The sequence below is a fragment of the Pituophis catenifer genome, unplaced genomic scaffold (assembly GCF_029215685.1).
Source record: "Pituophis catenifer annectens isolate HBS135680 unplaced genomic scaffold, rPitCat1.0.hap2 SCAF_1, whole genome shotgun sequence".
NCBI classification, from domain to species: domain Eukaryota; kingdom Metazoa; phylum Chordata; class Lepidosauria; order Squamata; family Colubridae; genus Pituophis; species Pituophis catenifer.
This window is the reverse complement of record NW_027256881.1, coordinates 224,972,680-224,989,382: the sequence shown is the minus strand read 5'-3', so window position 1 is coordinate 224,989,382 and position 16,703 is coordinate 224,972,680. Positions and strand designations below refer to the sequence as shown.

At 37.9% G+C, this 16,703-nt stretch overlaps 1 protein-coding gene across 2 annotated transcripts; it reads left to right on the top strand.

Annotated features, from left to right (window-relative positions):
* The first annotated feature begins 837 nt into the window (after nucleotides 1–837).
* On the top strand, nucleotides 838–16,467 carry EAF2 (ELL associated factor 2). 2 transcript variants are annotated; one of them, XM_070957092.1, is made up of 6 exons: nucleotides 838–1,019; nucleotides 3,672–3,766; nucleotides 5,246–5,382; nucleotides 6,136–6,284; nucleotides 12,338–12,601; nucleotides 15,752–16,467. In XM_070957092.1, exons 1-6 carry the CDS (start codon nucleotides 917–919, stop codon nucleotides 15,796–15,798), a joined length of 795 nt encoding a protein of 264 aa, XP_070813193.1. In that variant the 5' UTR covers nucleotides 838–916; the 3' UTR covers nucleotides 15,799–16,467. The 2 variants fall into 2 exon arrangements, with proteins under 2 accessions (XP_070813193.1, XP_070813194.1); XM_070957093.1 differs by lacking the exon at nucleotides 838–1,019 and adding an exon at nucleotides 1,176–1,194.
* Nucleotides 16,468–16,703: the final 236 nt, after the last annotated feature.

The following is a 16,703-nucleotide window of genomic DNA, read 5'->3' as shown; positions in this document are numbered from 1 at the left end:
AATAGTGGCGGGGGGGAAAAAAAAACAATCGAAGGAGCTAATGCTAAATCACCCTCGAACTACTGACAAAATCATAGGTCACCGGGACCTGGGCTTAACTGTGAGAGAGATTGAGGTTTTTTTAAAAAGCCACTTTATAAAAGTAAACGAGAAATCAATGAAGAAAATGAAGATGAAGAAAAATGAAGAAATTAGTAATCCCGTGTCATTCTTTACAAAAGCCAGTTCACGTTATTCCCCTCCCTCCGTCCCAGCATCATTTTAGTAACTGTCCGCGTCACAAAGTGCTCATTGCGGGCACGACGTGGCCGCTCACCCTCCCCCCCCCCCCCAAAAAACCCCCACTCATTAAACGTCGGCATCAACTCTCTCACCCGCCTCTTCTCCCGACCGGAAACGTTTATGGCGCTGTTATGCCAACGGTTGTGAGATCACGAGCGCTTCCAGCCAATAGAATCGGCGCTCTCCACATCTCAGCGAGAGAGATTCGCTTTCGCCACCTCCCATTGGCGGGCCTATTCCTCGCAGTTCTCATTAGCATAACACGTCTTTCCTCCTTAGAATCCTAAAGCGCAGCGACGCGGGGGGACGGCTTTATCCGACGGCCACTGGCCGGCAGTGGGCATGACCTCCCCAGACGGTCGCAGCCAATAGGAAGAGGAGGCCGTTTCTCTTCGCGTCGCCTCTCTCTAGGCTCCCTGATCCTTCTCCGCTTCTAGAGGAAAGGAAGGCGGCGCTCGGAGCTCCTCATCCAGTGAGGAGCGAGGGTAGTCTGACACGGGGCGTGGCCTCGCTCGGCAGCCCCGCCCCTTTTCCCCCACTGGCAAGCGCGAGAGATGTACCAGGGCAGTGGAAGCAACTATTGGAGTGAGGAGGCGAGCGAGAGAGGAAGGAAACGGGAAGCGGGGGTCTCGGGATGAACGGCTCGGCTCGGGCTCTCTTCGACAGCAAGGAGCGCGTCCTGTTGCTGGGCGAGAGTTTCGAGAAGCAGCCGCGCTGCGCTTTCCACACCTTGCGCTGTGAGTCCGAAGCGGGAGCTTTAACGGGGGGGTTGAAGCAGGCGGAGAAAAGGGGCGGTGGGGAAAAGTTGAGGCTTGCTGGGAAGGCTCCGCGAGTTGAGCTCCCGCTTTAGGAGCAGTGGGGACCCCTCGGCTGTTAAAGGCAACCCGTATGGCAAGAGACCGGCAAGAGAAGGTTGTGTGGTGTGTGTGTATGTGTAAACTTCGGGGACGGAGACACAAAATCTGTGCCAAGGGAATCGCATTTTTCAGGACTCGTCGTTAACCCTGGTTGTTTTTAGCCCAAAAGCCTAAATTGTGCCCCTGTTGACGTTTTAGAAGCCGGGAGTCTTTCGAGGGAGAAGGGACAGTAGTGTGTGTATGTGTGTATATATACAGTACATACAAACTCACGCCCTCAACCAATACACACACACACACCGAGTGTGTATGTGTGTGTGTGTGTGTGTGTGTGTATATATATATATATATATATGTATATATATGTGTGTATAAATATGTATATATATACATACATACATACGTACACACACACACACACACACACACATATATATATGTATATGTATATGTATATGTATATGTATATGTATATGTATATGTATATGTATATATGTATATATATATAGGTTGAGGGTATGGATTTATACACACACACGCAAACACAGGTTGAGGGTGTGGATTTGTTTTAGATGGCGAAGCAAAACTCAGACCCAGGCTGCTTTTCCCGCAGGAGGATCAAGGGGAAAGAGCCAGGTTCAAGGGATGTAATTATAAAAGCAGCCCGATTTTTCCTTGGTTCGGGTATCGAGTAAAATCGCGGTAGGAAAGCTCGCCTGTCATAAGGGGATTAAACGTATGTATCGGTTTCATTCTGTGACTTCTCCGCTTAGTCGGTTTAAGAGGCCCTCTGCTTTTTTTTCTTTTTTTTATAAAGGGAAGAGCATTTCGAAAAACGGATAAGGGGAACCTGGTGAAGTTGACTGGGAGGTGATTGGCAGGGAAACTAAATTGGAGGGATTGTGGCTTGGGTGGGTGGGTAGGTGGGTAGGTAAGAAAGTTTTGAGAAATAAGCTGGTTTTCCAGAGGTTGCCCAACTACCTCCCTATCTCATAAAAGACAAGTGTTGAATAATAGTTCCTGGCTAGGTGGGCTTTTATAGATGAGAGCATATTTCAGGTATAAATACTGGGATGTAGAACAGTGTATTTTGAATTGGATTCTTAAAAATGGTTTTGTTTATATAAGTGCTCTACTTACTTTCTTCTGTGTGCTTTTAAACATTTTAAATTCAGCTCAGAGAGGAATATAAACCAGTTATCACTACCCAAATTTTATTTTTCTATTCATAGTATAGATGGAAAAGATCCAATTTTTAGAATGCTTGTATGTATTTTGGGGTGTGACAGCGTATTTTGTACAATATAGGGCAAGTGTATTTGGCAGTGGATCCTGTTATATTTATCGCAACTGTCATTATTGTTACAGAATTGTAACCTAAAGATGTATATTTACTTTAGACTAGATCTGCTAAGCTTTTAGCTTGTAAGGTTAAGGGCTTGCAATTTGAAAGCTGGGGATACATTTATTTAAAATTTAAGCACTCTGCAGTGTCAATAATTAACAGAACAAGTTAACAGGATCAAGGGCACATTTGACATTTTTAGATAAAAAAAATGCAACAGCATCCTGGAAGTAAACAAACTAGTTTGTAATTTTTTAATCTTATAAAATACAAATATGAACTAGAGTAAAACATTTATTCAGCTCATTAAGGTGCGCACAGTATTATTTAGCAAAAGATAAACCTGACATCTAATGTCTTGACATCGCCTTTCCATAATTTAAAGCCCTGTATATGTATTGGATAGTACCCCTAATCAGTATACCTTTGGAGAGCTATAGGTTGGATCAGAGCAGTGATTAATTCCACTGGAATTAATATGCATTACCAAAATTGTAACTCCTATGTTATATGGGTGTGGGAATGTGCAGCTGAGGCATTATTTGGATTTGAAACTTGAAATATATCTTTTTCTCTTTCTGAATTTTAGTTCTTTATTTTCTGTTGAACGTGATAATTAGTTAGAAATGGAGATCTGTTTAAAATTGATTGACATGTTTTTGTAAAAGAGTGCTGCTTAGAAATGCAAAAAAAATAGTACCTTCTCTGTAGCAGTGCCTGCCCTCTGGAGTGAAGTTCTCCCTGAGGTTTGAATGCATAGATACAGACACACACACACACACACACACACACACACACACACCCCATAAGTTTCAAAGGGCCCTAAAGACCTGGCTCTTTTCCCAGTCCTTTGTTGAGCATGATTGAACCCCCTTTTTTTCTTTTTCTTTGTTGCCATGAAGGTTTGTTATCTCTGCCATCTTTGGCCTTGTTCTATGTTGGGCTTTTTTTGTTTTATTTTTTTTAACCATTGGTAAACAGCCCAGGCACTAGGAATTGAGTGGTATAGGAACTTAATTATTAATTTATAATAAGTAGTGGATTACTCCTAAGGACTTCTGAATAAGACTAAACAAGACAGATAAGCTACTAGTAGAAAAAATTTCCATTGAATAATGTAACCTTTCCATTTATCTTGTAAGTTGATCAATATTTATGGAATCATAAATATTTATGATTTTATTCAGATGACTTCAAACCTGCATCAATTGATACATCTTGTGAAGGAAACCTTGAAGTTGGTAAAGGTGAACAGGTAACAGTAATGTTGCCAAATATTGAGGTAAGATTTTTGTATTCCTTAAAAGGGCATAGCTATATCTTAAGTGTGTTTACTTTTATGTAAGTGCATGAAGAATATAATTATCAAGGTAGACTGTGCAGATGGGCTATTTTCACCAAATTTCTATTTCTGAATCTGATCCTGAGATGCAGAATCTATATTGATGTCTTTAAAAACCAACTTTTCATTTTAATGTATATGGCTTTTCATTTCTGATTAGACAAGCTCCCCCATGGTTTGCAGCTTTTGCTAATGTCAAACATACTGAAAAATTTATTCTGTATTTTTGTAATACTTTTTTTTCTTTTCATTGTTTACTTCTCAGTTTCTAATGGATCTTTCATCTGATTCATTCTTTAGCCAAAAACAATACCTTTTTCTTTATTTTTCTTATTTTTTTAGTCTGACTCCATTGCTCAGATGTGCAAAGCAACTTTTACTGTTTTTTTTTTATGATAAGCCAGAAACCTTCAACTTTTGGACAGTCTAATTAAGGAAAGGTGCTATGCAAATTGTGCAATTACTCCCAGTTCTTGTTCCCTACCAGTCAGAACTTCTCAAAAAGCAGGCAAGCATGTGTTACCTAATTCTCCTAGCTTCTTCCTCTTCATAAGTCAAGAACAAACATTACTTACATTTCTCCTTGTTAAGTGTGGAGTTCCTGGTTTGTTTGGCCACACCTGATAGGATGAACCAAGTAGGAAAGATCAGGTAGCAGGCACAACATGACATGATAAATGAGAATATTTGTAGATCAGGGGATTTGATATTGATGATGTTACCTATTTTGGGTAATGAACTGTCTGCAAGAAAACAAGCAAGGTCAGAGAGCACCAAGGACCCCTCACAACATAATATGATTTGTGTTATTTGAGACATATGAAGCAGGCTTGATTTATTGATTTACTGAGAACATATAATAGTCCCTTTGATGAGGAAGATTCATCTTCAATTCTGTTAAGATATCAAAATATTTTCAGTAAACAGTAAGTTAGAAAACCCCCATAATTACTCTTCTATGATAGAACAGAACTGTAAAATTGCAGTATGTAATCTTGAAGCAAACTAATATTTTCAAAAGTTGTTTGTTGCACTATAATTTTGATAGAAAATTCAACAGTAAAAAAAAAGGGAGTAATTCATGGCAGTAATGGCTTGCAGTTGCTGATGCAAACATAAACTTGCTTTTTCATAACTGGGGAGGGATGTTAATTAAGGAGATGGAATGAAATTCTTCGTGGTTATATAATAAAGGCGAGGAATTAAATGGGCTGGACTGAATTCTGAAAATCGTAATTTCATTATGAAACGTGAATCCTAAGTTAGGCTTCCCTTTTCATTTTTACAATGAAATAGAGACTTTTGAGGCTATGTGTGAAATGTGAGCGCTTTTTATTATAAAATACAGAGCTCTGCCTTAAGAGAGAAAGAAAAAAAATCCTATAGTGATACTAGTAATTCTTTTCTGATTTAAAATAGGGCTCTACTCCACCAGTAACAGTTTTCAAGGGTTCCAAGAAGCCATATCAAAAAGAATGCATCTTAATAATTAACCATGACACTGGCGAATGTAGACTAGAGAAACTTAGTAGCAATATCACAGTGAAGAAAACCAGGTGGGTAGAAAAAAATAGCCAAGTTGTTCCTTCTTAAAATGTGGTAGTTGCTTTGGGATAAAAGTTCTGATAAGCCTTGGCCTCATATGTGTTCCCTTCCCCATTTTCCAGAGTAAGTAGGACTTGCAATGCAAAAGCTGTCACTTCTGCTTGGATTTTAATATCAACCATAGCTTATGATTCAGATGTAAATTTAAATTTAGCTGTAAATTGAAACTATGATTAATTGAAACTGAAAGCTGTAGCAGCAGCTTTCAGATATCCCTTACTGTTATGCCAAACAGAGGAGAAAGCATGGAGGTTCAAAGCTCTTCTAATTTTCTTTCTTTTATACTCTACTGCATGTTCCTATCACTTGTATAGTGGCTATTGAAATGTAAGGTGTTTATTTTGGAATATTTCAATGAGAAAAGGGAATCTTTTTTTTTATTGTCTTCTGTCTTCGGACAACTCCTATTTGTTTTCTTTAACCCCATTTCTGAGCATGCTCTATCTCTTTAATATTGGATACTGGAACAAATTTAACTATTTTCCTGTAGAATGAGCAAGTTTAGACTTGTTTCTTTTAATAAAAACTTCAGCATATGTTCATGAAATAACTAGTCTGTAACAACTGTATTATGGGTAGTAGACATTATATTTATCCGTGTCTCAGAAGTTCGTGTATTTTGTATATGTTGGAAAAGTGTTGGAAAAGCAAACTATTACATGTTTTTCAAGGTTTACATTTTTTTTTTTTATGATCTGATGCAGAGGTGAAGGCAGCAGCAAGGTGCAGTCTCGTATTGAGCACCACCAGCAACAGCTAATGAAACACACCAATAAGATGCCAAACAACCACAAATCTTCTCCACCAAAAGAAAAGGTGTCTTCACCTTCTCCTATGGACGATATTGAAAGAGGTAAGCTATAGCTATATTCCTTGAGACACTGATTGTGGAGTGACTCTGTAAATTGAAGACTTGGAGACTGAAGTTCTTTGCTTAAGTTGTTCTTGAGAAGGTAAGTTGGTCGGGGTAGGGTAGCAGCTTCCGATTCAGCTGGGATTCATATGATTACGTATTCATAACGGATACCCTGCCTGTATGCAGAATAATATATAACGTGGGAAGGTTTTTAACCTATCTTTCGATTCAATTTGCTGACTTGTTAGGTTTACTTGTGTGTAGAGGAAGGTGCTATATAACTACACACACACACACACACACACACACCCATATACAGGTAGTCCTCGACTTATTTCATTTAGCGACCATTTGAAGTTACAATGGCACTGAAAAAGTGACTTATGGCCATTTTTCACAATTGCAGCATCCCCATTGCATTCAGATGCTTGACAGCTGGTTCATATTTATGATGGCTGTAGTATCCTGGGGCTATGTGATAATTTTTTATCCACTTCTGACAAGCAAAGTCAGTGGGAAAGCCAGATTCACTTAACAACGATATTACTAATCATAACTGCAGTGCTTCACTTAACAAATGTGAAGTCGTAAAAACACAAAAGTTGTAAAATGGGGCAAAACTCACTTAAATTTCTCACGTAGCAACGTAAATTGCGATCGTAAATTGAGGACTACCTGCATTGAAATACTGGAATCCAGATGTATTGCCTTTTAAATTATTCTTGTCTTGATCAAATAATTTAAAAATGGAAATGATTTCTTTGAATTAAATTCAGGTATTACATAGGATTACATAGTTCAGGATTACAAACTGGCGGCCCAGGGGCTGGATGCATCACATGCAGGCCACGCCCACCCCAGCTCTGCGAAGAGAAAAATGTCACAATACCTCAAGTGATGGCAACATGATGTGGCAAGTTTGACACCCGTGACATAGTTTATTCATGTAGTTTTCCTGGCAGACTTACAAAAATGGTTTCCTATGATTTTTTTCAGATTATTTTTTAAAAATTTCTCAGTCTAGTGAACAGTCCCAAGATTTCCTATGGAGTATCTAGAAACTCCATAGGATCCTGTCTAGCTTTTTCAGGATCTGCCCAGGGCATCTAGGTGCTGCACTATATAGAATATATTATTGTGAATAAGCTTCAGAATTGAGGTTTGTTTCTGCTTTGCCAATCCCTTTTATGAGCAAAGATTTGGCAGGCACAAGGCATGTAGAGTTCAGAGAATACTCTCTGTAGTATCCATCCACCAGCTTGTTTTTTTAAGTGCATAGAAAAACATTTTGCAAATCTAGCACAGTAATATAGTGGACCAGAAATAGTGAAAGCCATGGAATTTACCATTGCCTATTTGATTTCCATGCTTACTGTGCATAAGAAATTCACTCTTCAGCATCCACCATAGTAAAACAATGGGCTAAATAAGTGATGGCTAATCCTTTTCTCTTTATATGCCAAAAGCGTGTGTGCCGGCACCCATAATGCAATGCACGGCCCCCTGCGCATGTGCGCACGACCCCCCCCACATGCACATATGACTCCCATGCTCCCCCGCCCCCCGCACATTAAAAAATTTAGCAACCAGTTCTCTGCCCCGTTGCTGGGTGGGCATGGCCTACTTAGCCTGCTGCACCACAGCGGGTGAGGGAGGGCGTTTTAGGCCTCCCCAGGCTCTGGAGGCTTTCCTCAAGCCTCTGGAAGGGCGAAAACGCTTTGGGAATGAAGTGTTGGCAGAACAACTTATTGTTTTGAAACTTTGAAACAACTTATTATGAAATTCTGTGCAATTCTGTCGATTTAATTTCTTACTTGCATGCCACCTGAATCACCAGAATAGTTCTAGGTGCTATTCTGTAATATATCTGAGTATGACCAGGTGAGTAGCTAAATAAAAATTTAAAATATGTAATGTCTTTACTGTGCTTTAGATATGGTACAGATATTTATATTTGATGAAGAATGATTAAAACACTTTAAAAGGATTTATTACCTATGTTTAGCTATGAACTAGACATATTTACCTAATGCTCATCCATCCTCTAGATCAGGGGTGTCAAACTCAAGGCTCTGGGGCTGGAAAAACAGGCTCCTGAGCTTCGTTTTCAGCTGCCACAGCATCCTGCAACCCTCTGCCAGTGAAAACGGAGCTTGGAAATGCCATGTGCAAAGGGTTGCAGGAGGCCGTGGAGCCTGTTTTTGCTGGCAGAGTGCTCGGGCCACCACAGGCACCCCAGACAGGAGTGATGTCGAGCTGGCTCACCCCCTGGCCATGCCCCTCCCAGCCCCTCCGAGGTCAAACACAACCCTGATGCGGCCCTCAATGAAATCGAGTTTGACACCCCTGCTGTAGATGAATTCACTATAGTAAAAGCTGTTCCCTCATATGAGGGAGAGGGAGAGGGAGAGGGAGAGGAGAGGGATATTCATGCCTCCTGTTTGGATTAAAATTCAATAATAATTATTGTTCATGGCTCCAAAGGTTATGAGAGCTATAGTACAGTTTTTTTTTTATTCTGTTACTGCACTGGTTGCAATACACTATATATCAGCCTTCTCGTTGATCCTTTATTCTTGCCAGCAGTAGAAATAAGCATGTGGTATAATAATACAAAACCTCATGCTATACTGCACAGATATATAACTGAGTTGTTATGTCTGTTACCTGGATTCACTAGTCATGTTGATCCTGTTTATATATTCTCTTGGTCACTATCCTCATTCTTTACTTTCTTTGATAACAGTCTCTAGTTTTATTTTTATTTATTTATTAAATTTGTTTGCCATTCATATTGCTTTGAAGTGACTCTGGAAGGCTTATAACATTAAAAGCAATCAAACTATAAAAGATAAATATTTCTAAAAACAATAAAAATAGAACTAGAATCCAAGTGAAGCTGTAGTTACAGATGTGGAGTGAGGGAGCAGGATCTACTTGAGGGGGGAAGGGGGATTTTCTCTTAATTCATAAACCACCTCCAGTGTGATACTCCCCTGTTGCAGCCCCAAGCCATCTGCCAGAGCCAGGTCATCAGGCTGTTATAGAAGGTCAGAAGGGTGAGAGCCGATCTCGGGCGGGGGGAGGGAGTAAGATGTTTCAAAAGGCAGGAGCCCCAGCAGAGAAGGCTCTTCTTCTGGACTCCGCCAGCCCAAATTGCCTGATTGATGGGGCCAGCAGCATGACCCTTTTATTTATTTATTTATTTATTGCATGTATTTATATGCCGCCATTCTCCCAAAGGACTCAGGGCGGCGAACACAAGTTAAGAAAGTTAACAAGTTAAGAAACAAGTACAATAAAATCCCATTTTAAACCAAATAACTAATTAATAGTAAATAATAAAACCCGGGATCAGAGTCAGCCTATTTGTTTGAACAGCCAAGTCTTCAGGTCCCGACAGAAGGAACGGAGATCAGGAGCTGTCCGGAGCTTTTGCTGGCATAGGTGTGGCGAGGCAATCCCATTGAAAGTTTTTCCTTTCTATTAGATTATGGTTTTATTTTCACTAAGATTTTGCATGGCTACCTTGTGGTTGTCTAGATCTCGGGTTCCATTTTCTGTGGATGCTGCTTTTCAACAAAATTTGGATCATACTGAATATGAATTTTACTCCTTTGAATGGCTTGGAAGTCGAGCCATTTTTTTCCTTCCTTCCGTTGGTAATAGTAGTACTGTCATACTTACTTTACATAAAGTAAGATAGAATAAGCTTCCAGCTAAAAACCGTGGCAGATGACTAGGAAGAACTTGATTGGGTGATAAATTAATGTTAAAAAAAAATAGTAGTTTGTTGTACTGAGGGCCAGGGCATTCTTCTCAGGCAAAGTCCTTGAATACCCAGGGGAGGGGGAAAAAGCATACAGGCAGGTGTTTCTTTTGTGACTCAACTCTGACTGGAAAATCTTGTCATTTAGTTTCCTCAATAGCTGCTTTTAAAAAAGTACCCACTTGCTGCAGGGGAGGGTGTTTAAGATTACATTAAAATGGAGAGTTTCTTTTCTAAGGTTGAATGCTTTGTTTAAGATTTTTTTTCCCTGAGTCACAAGATTCCAAAGAGATTGCCCAGCATTCTGCCAACCTGACAATTACCCAGCAGGGAAGGATCTTCCAGGAGTGGGGTGTGGTGGATAGGAATGACAAGAGATTTGTTTTGCGTTACAAAATGGATGGCTAGTACTGGTCAGGGCATGTGAAATGGACTCTGTTTAATAAAATCAGACAGGCAGAAAAGTATTCTTTAATGAATTAAAAATTAAACTGGAAGGCAACCTTACAGAAACCACCTAAACTAAGTAAAAGGCTGTGGACACATGCAAAATTCAAGATCTTTTGCTGCTAATGCTGAATTGTTTGGTGCTGATCTTTGGTGAGATTGTGATAGATGATAGATAGATAGATAGATAGATAGATAGATAGATAGATAGATAGATAGATAGATATTGTCATAGAGAAAAAAGTGAATGTCTCTGATCCTTCAACCATTTTTACTCTTTGGTATTGAAGGAATGTGGTGGGTCAGTGGCTAAGATGCTGAGCGTGTCGATTGAAAGGTTGGCAGTTCAGCAGTTCGAATCCCTAGTGCCGCGTAATGGGGTGAGTTCCCGTTAATTATCCCAGCTTCTGCCAGCCTAGCAGTTCGAATGCACGTAAAAAATGCAAGTAGAAAAATAGGGACCACCTTTGGTGGGAAGGTAACAGCGTTCCGTGCGCCTTTGGCATTTAGTCATGCCGGCCACATGACCATGAGGACGTCTTCGGACAGCTCTGGCTCTTCGGCTTTGAAACGGAGATGAAAACTGTCCCCTAGAGTCAGGAACGACTAGCACATATATGCGAGGGGAACCTTTATCTTTACAGAGGTTAGAATTGGATCAGATGCTCCCAAAGCTGAAATCTCTACTCAAAGAAAAAAAAATAGATAAAAAGAGAAAATATCAGTTCTGAAAAAGGAAGAAAAACTCCAAATATAAGGAGGCTTTTTGAAGCAGAGCTCAATATGTTTTATGATTTTCCTTAAGGAGATTCATCAATAATTAATTTCAATTCTGGCCTCTGCACAAAACTGATACTGATTATTCACAAATGCTGTTGGGAAAAAACTTGGCAAAGGGTCCCCAAACCTCTCTTTATTTGATCAATCTTGAATATTGATGTAAAGCCCTGAGGAGCCAATACAAAATATGTATGAATAAACCTGCTTTATCATTGTTTTTTAAAGTGATAGCAGTAGAAATATCATGGCAAAACGTCCCATCCCTCTATAGCCCATTAGGCAACAATTATTAGAGTTTAATCAAATGACTGTAACAATTACATCTGCTATTCTTAGTAGATCTACCTCAGTGGTGGGATTCAAAATTTTTTATTACTGGTTCTGTAGGCGTGGCTTGGTGAGTGTGGCAGGGGAAGGATACTGTAAAATCTCCATTCCCATCCCACTCCAGGAGAAGGTTACTGCAAAATCCCCATTTCCTCCCGATCAGCTGGGACTCGGGAGGCAAAGAATAGATGGGGGCGGGGCCAGTCAGGTGGTATTTACCAGTTCTTCGAACTACTCAAAATTTCCGCTACCTGTTCTTCAGAACTGTTCAGAACCTTCTGAAACCCACCTCTGATCTACCTGCACTGGGAAGGGCCAAATTGACTGGGAAAAATAAATCCTGCCAATTATATGTTCACTGTAGATCAACTTTTGACAGGATGGCACAGTAGCAAACAAAACCCTATTCTAGGTTAGCAATATTCTGAGCAGGCTTCATAGATCAAATTGATTCAGTCTTATTAAGGATGAAGCAAAGTAAGGATTGATTGAATCACAGGTTCCAAAGGTTATGAGAATGTATTTATACCATAATTTGTTATGAATTTGAACCACTGAACTGCTGACCTTTCAATTGACAAGCTCAGCGTCTTAGCCACTGAGCCACCGCATCCCTCTGTACCACATAATTAATGATTTCCCATCAGGTTTGTGAACTGAACGTTGTGATTACGTGTGCCTTTGTCTTACATTCTCTTTGTTTCCTTTTTTACATCGTATTTTTCAGAGCTAAAAGCAGAAGCTAAAGTCATAGAGCAAATGAGCAGCTCTGATAGTTCATCGGAATCAAAGAGTTCATCCGCTTCATCAAGTAGTGAAAACAGCTCTAGTGATTCAGAAGAAGAAGGATCAAAGCTATCGCTTCCCTTGTCAATGCCACACCTGCAGCCACCACATCCCATGATGACAGTATCCCAACAGGCGTTCCCAGATGTGGATATTGGATATCGCAGAAGTCAAGAGAGCAGCGGCCGTTTGATGAATACACTGAGTAAGTAATGAAACAAAGCATGCTATGATAGACTTGGGCATGAGGAAACCACATGCTGTTAGTTACAACTTTCCAGGCACAGATTTAAGTTACACAACAGCAGTTTGGATTAGAAGGTGGGATAAAAGTTACATTGACCTCTCATTATGCCAAATGAAAGACTATGGTTAAAAACAATTCAGCACAGATGATATCACCTACGATTGGTTTCAGGACTTGGGGTTTTAAAACAATTTTGTCTAGAAGCATTCATAAATTTCAGAAATGATCTCTGCAGTATAGTTCACATTTCACTGCAGTAAAAAATGTTTATTTTATCTCCAGGGCTGCTTTGCTAAGAACTGATTTGTATATAAGACATGACATTTTTTTCCTTTTACCTTATAACAAACCAGCCTTTATCACAACCTAAAGCAAAGCAACTAGATAGATAGGAAGTATAAATGATTGTAGAATTATAGGGCAATTGTTTTTTTATATACAGTTCTCCAAAATGGAACATTTTAGGTAAAATACAAGCAAGTTGACATGTCCTAGGTAAATGGTAGACTCCTACTGTATTTTCCTGATCCAAAAATAGAGCAAAGGATTTTTCCTGCTTGATTCTGGGATATCATATATAATCAGGAACATTGGGAACATAAATTGTAGCTTAGCTGTCAAAGCCAGCCAAAAATGATGCAACCAATCATTTGTTTAGCTTGTGCTAATCTGTATGTATCTATGTATTGTATTTTTATTCAGTTACACTATTGTCGGACTTCATTATTAACTCCAGTGTTCTCTATAAATACGCCTTGGATTATATAACAATACTAATAAAGAGTTATTTATTTTCCTGGCAATTCATTTAATTTTACTATGTCCGTGAGACTTTTTTAATAAGAAGAAAATCTTGATGTTTTGAACATTGACAAAATTAAATTTTGGAAAGAAAACTGGCTTTCTTAAAACATTTCACTGTATCAACAAGGTCAATTCAGTTTACTGGAATATATTTTCCTCAACTACTTGTGAGGTAAATTGGGCTGAGAGAGGATGATTAGCCCACGGTCACCCAACTGGCTTTCATAACTAAGGTGGGACTAGAACTCATGGTTTCCCACTTTCTAAGCTGGTGCTTTAACCACTTGACCAAACAGGTTCTCAATATGAATTTGATAAGGCAAAAAATATAATAAAGCAAAAGTTAAACCAGCATTAAGTGTTGTACCTTATGATTCTTGACGAATGTATCTTTTCTTTTATGTACACCGAAAGCGTATGCACCAAGACAATTTCCTTGTGTGTCCAATCACACTTGGCCAATAAAGAATTCTGTTCTGTTCTGTTCTGTTCTATTCTATTCTATTCTATTCTATTCTATTCTATTCTATTCTATTCTATTCTATTCTATTCTATTCTATTCTGTTCAAATATATGGTCATTTCCTGGGCCACCTGAAAAACTATTTTTTAAAAGCTTTTAGTGATAGCATAGAAAACCCAGTGAGAAGCAAAATATAAACTATGCCTTAAATAAAAGAAGCATTTAGGTATAGAAATATGGGGTAATTAATACTAAAAATTAACTGTTTCTTTCAAATTTCTCATATGTTTCATTATATAATATTTATGTAGAAAGTTCAAGAATAGTAAGCTGGCTTACTATTGCCACAAAAGGCAATATTGCATTATAAGTTATCAACAATTCTACTTCATCAACCTTATAGTGTTAACAGAGCCCAAACAAAATGCCAAATGATACAATTATTTTGTTCAAATTTCTAGCTATTCAATCATTCTCTCATGCTGTCGAAAATTTTCCTCCCAGTTATTCATCATAGCATTAAGCATGTTCAGTCCTCTTAGGCTGTTTTCTCACCTATTTGGGATGTAAAGTGAACATATAGTGCTAATCCTACCTAAATCAAAACCTTGCTGTTTCTAGGGCAAAGAAATTTATTTAAGGACACATTAATACATTTCTTTGCCCTAGAAGCAAAATGTATATGGGGCAAATTTTAAGTAAAAAAAAACATGTTTCAAATTGCTTCTGGCTCAAGTATTCATAGCCAGTATACAGAACTGATGACCCTCCAATCTTATTGATTTTATGTCACAACTTGCCATTGAAATGTTTCTAGAAAGAATTCTTCTTCTTTTTTTTTTTTTGCTTTAATTCTATTCTATTGAAATAAATAGAATTGCATGAAATTTCATTTACGTCCTTGGGTGGAACATATTATTTGCAAATTATACTTCTCATGTCTACATTTATGATAAAAATCGTAGTGTCTTTAAAGTATATCTAAAATGTTACTATTTTAAAGTTTAAACATTAAAACCACACTGAATACAATTAATTCTGCTTCTGGTTACCTTTTTAGGACAGAGTTGTACAATGTCAGAAGGTGTATATCTGAATCTGATCTAAATTTACACTCTATAAATTTAGATCAGATTCAGATATCCACCTTCTGACACTGTACAATTCTGTCCTAAAAAGGTAACCAGAAGCAGAATTAATTGTATTAATAGTATTAATAATTTATAGAGTGTATAAGCTGTAAATTATCTGGAATATATATGATTTTCTGAACCTTTCTCCCCAAATATTACTATATGTGTTCATAGACTTTCCCTTTTAGTTTGTAATCTTGCTCATCATTAAGTACACCTATATGTCTGGCCAGCTACCCTTTCTTTCTCAACTGACCTACATATAATAAAACAAACGCTATATTGCTTCTCCTAATTAGTATTTTACTTATATTGCCACCCACCAAACAGCACTATGACAAGGACAATTATTAATGCAATTGTCCATTCTATTGCATGTGATACTGTAGTTCCATTCCTCATACTTTTTGTGAAGGCTAAATTGCTATCGATTGTAACTAGGTACTTTCCCTCTCAAAAAGCTGGCCCTTATTTTAATTGACAAGTTCAATAAGGTGGATTAATGTTGAAAGTTATTTAAAGCCTGGTGGATCCTATGTGTTAGGATTAAAAGACAATCAGAGATCAGTGATTGGAAGTCCTGTGCCTTTATTTGTAAAAAGAAAAGCAACATATGGAGTAAAAAAGCACAGTCCCGATTCAGATTGCGCTGTTGGGTTTGATTGCGAACGCTTCTTTACTATGGTGTAACTTGCTGTTTTGATTTTAGGAAATGATCTCCAGTTAAGTGATTCTGGAAGTGACAGCGATGATTGAAGATGCTTTGAAGTTTTGAAGATGCATTATTTTCCTTGAAGATGAAAAGACAGTTATTTTGCACTAAATAATAAAATTAGAACCATGTTATGAACTTTGATAATGAAGTTGACTTAATTTTTATGACATGAAGTTCAGCATTCCTTATGCCATAACTTTATATGGCTTTTCTAAATGTCTGGATATTGGATATTTTAGCCAAGCCAGAGTAGCTTCTACTACCTCCTTTACTTAAAAGTTGAAACAACTAACTATTCTGTGTGACTTAAATGTGGAGGAAATATTTGTTTATGATATACGTATTTTGGATAAAACTTTTACTTGAGCAAACATGTTTATAAGTAAGAGAAAAGAAATAGTTGATATCTGTTACATTTTTATTCTTGGGAGCTAATGCTACTAAAGTACTTTCTAATCAACAGTATGGGACTATCCAATTTTATGTAATAATTGAGCTGTAATGAACACAATCTGAAAATCCAAATTAGCATACCTCATATGGGTATTGCTAAATTTCTTGTCTTTGGTAATAATGAATTAATAGCTTTAGTATCTTGGCAACTAAAGGTATATTATATAACATAAATGTGCTCTTCAAATTCTGTTAAGATCAATGAATTGCTTTTGATTGGCTGAGAAATAATAAAATATTTATCATTTCCTTAATAACTTCTGTGAATATTGGAACATTTGTGATCCCTTTGACCTTTAAAACTGATGTAAAATAGGGGGATAATCTCTGACCTTATAATTACAAAGAAGTTACAAAGCATGCAGGCAAACATAATTCTATAATAAGTGTATGCAGACCACTCTAATATTTTACTACACTGAAGTGAAATATTTTCTTATGTCTGTATCCCAACAATTTGTCTCACATACATAACCATAAAAAAATTCTAAGA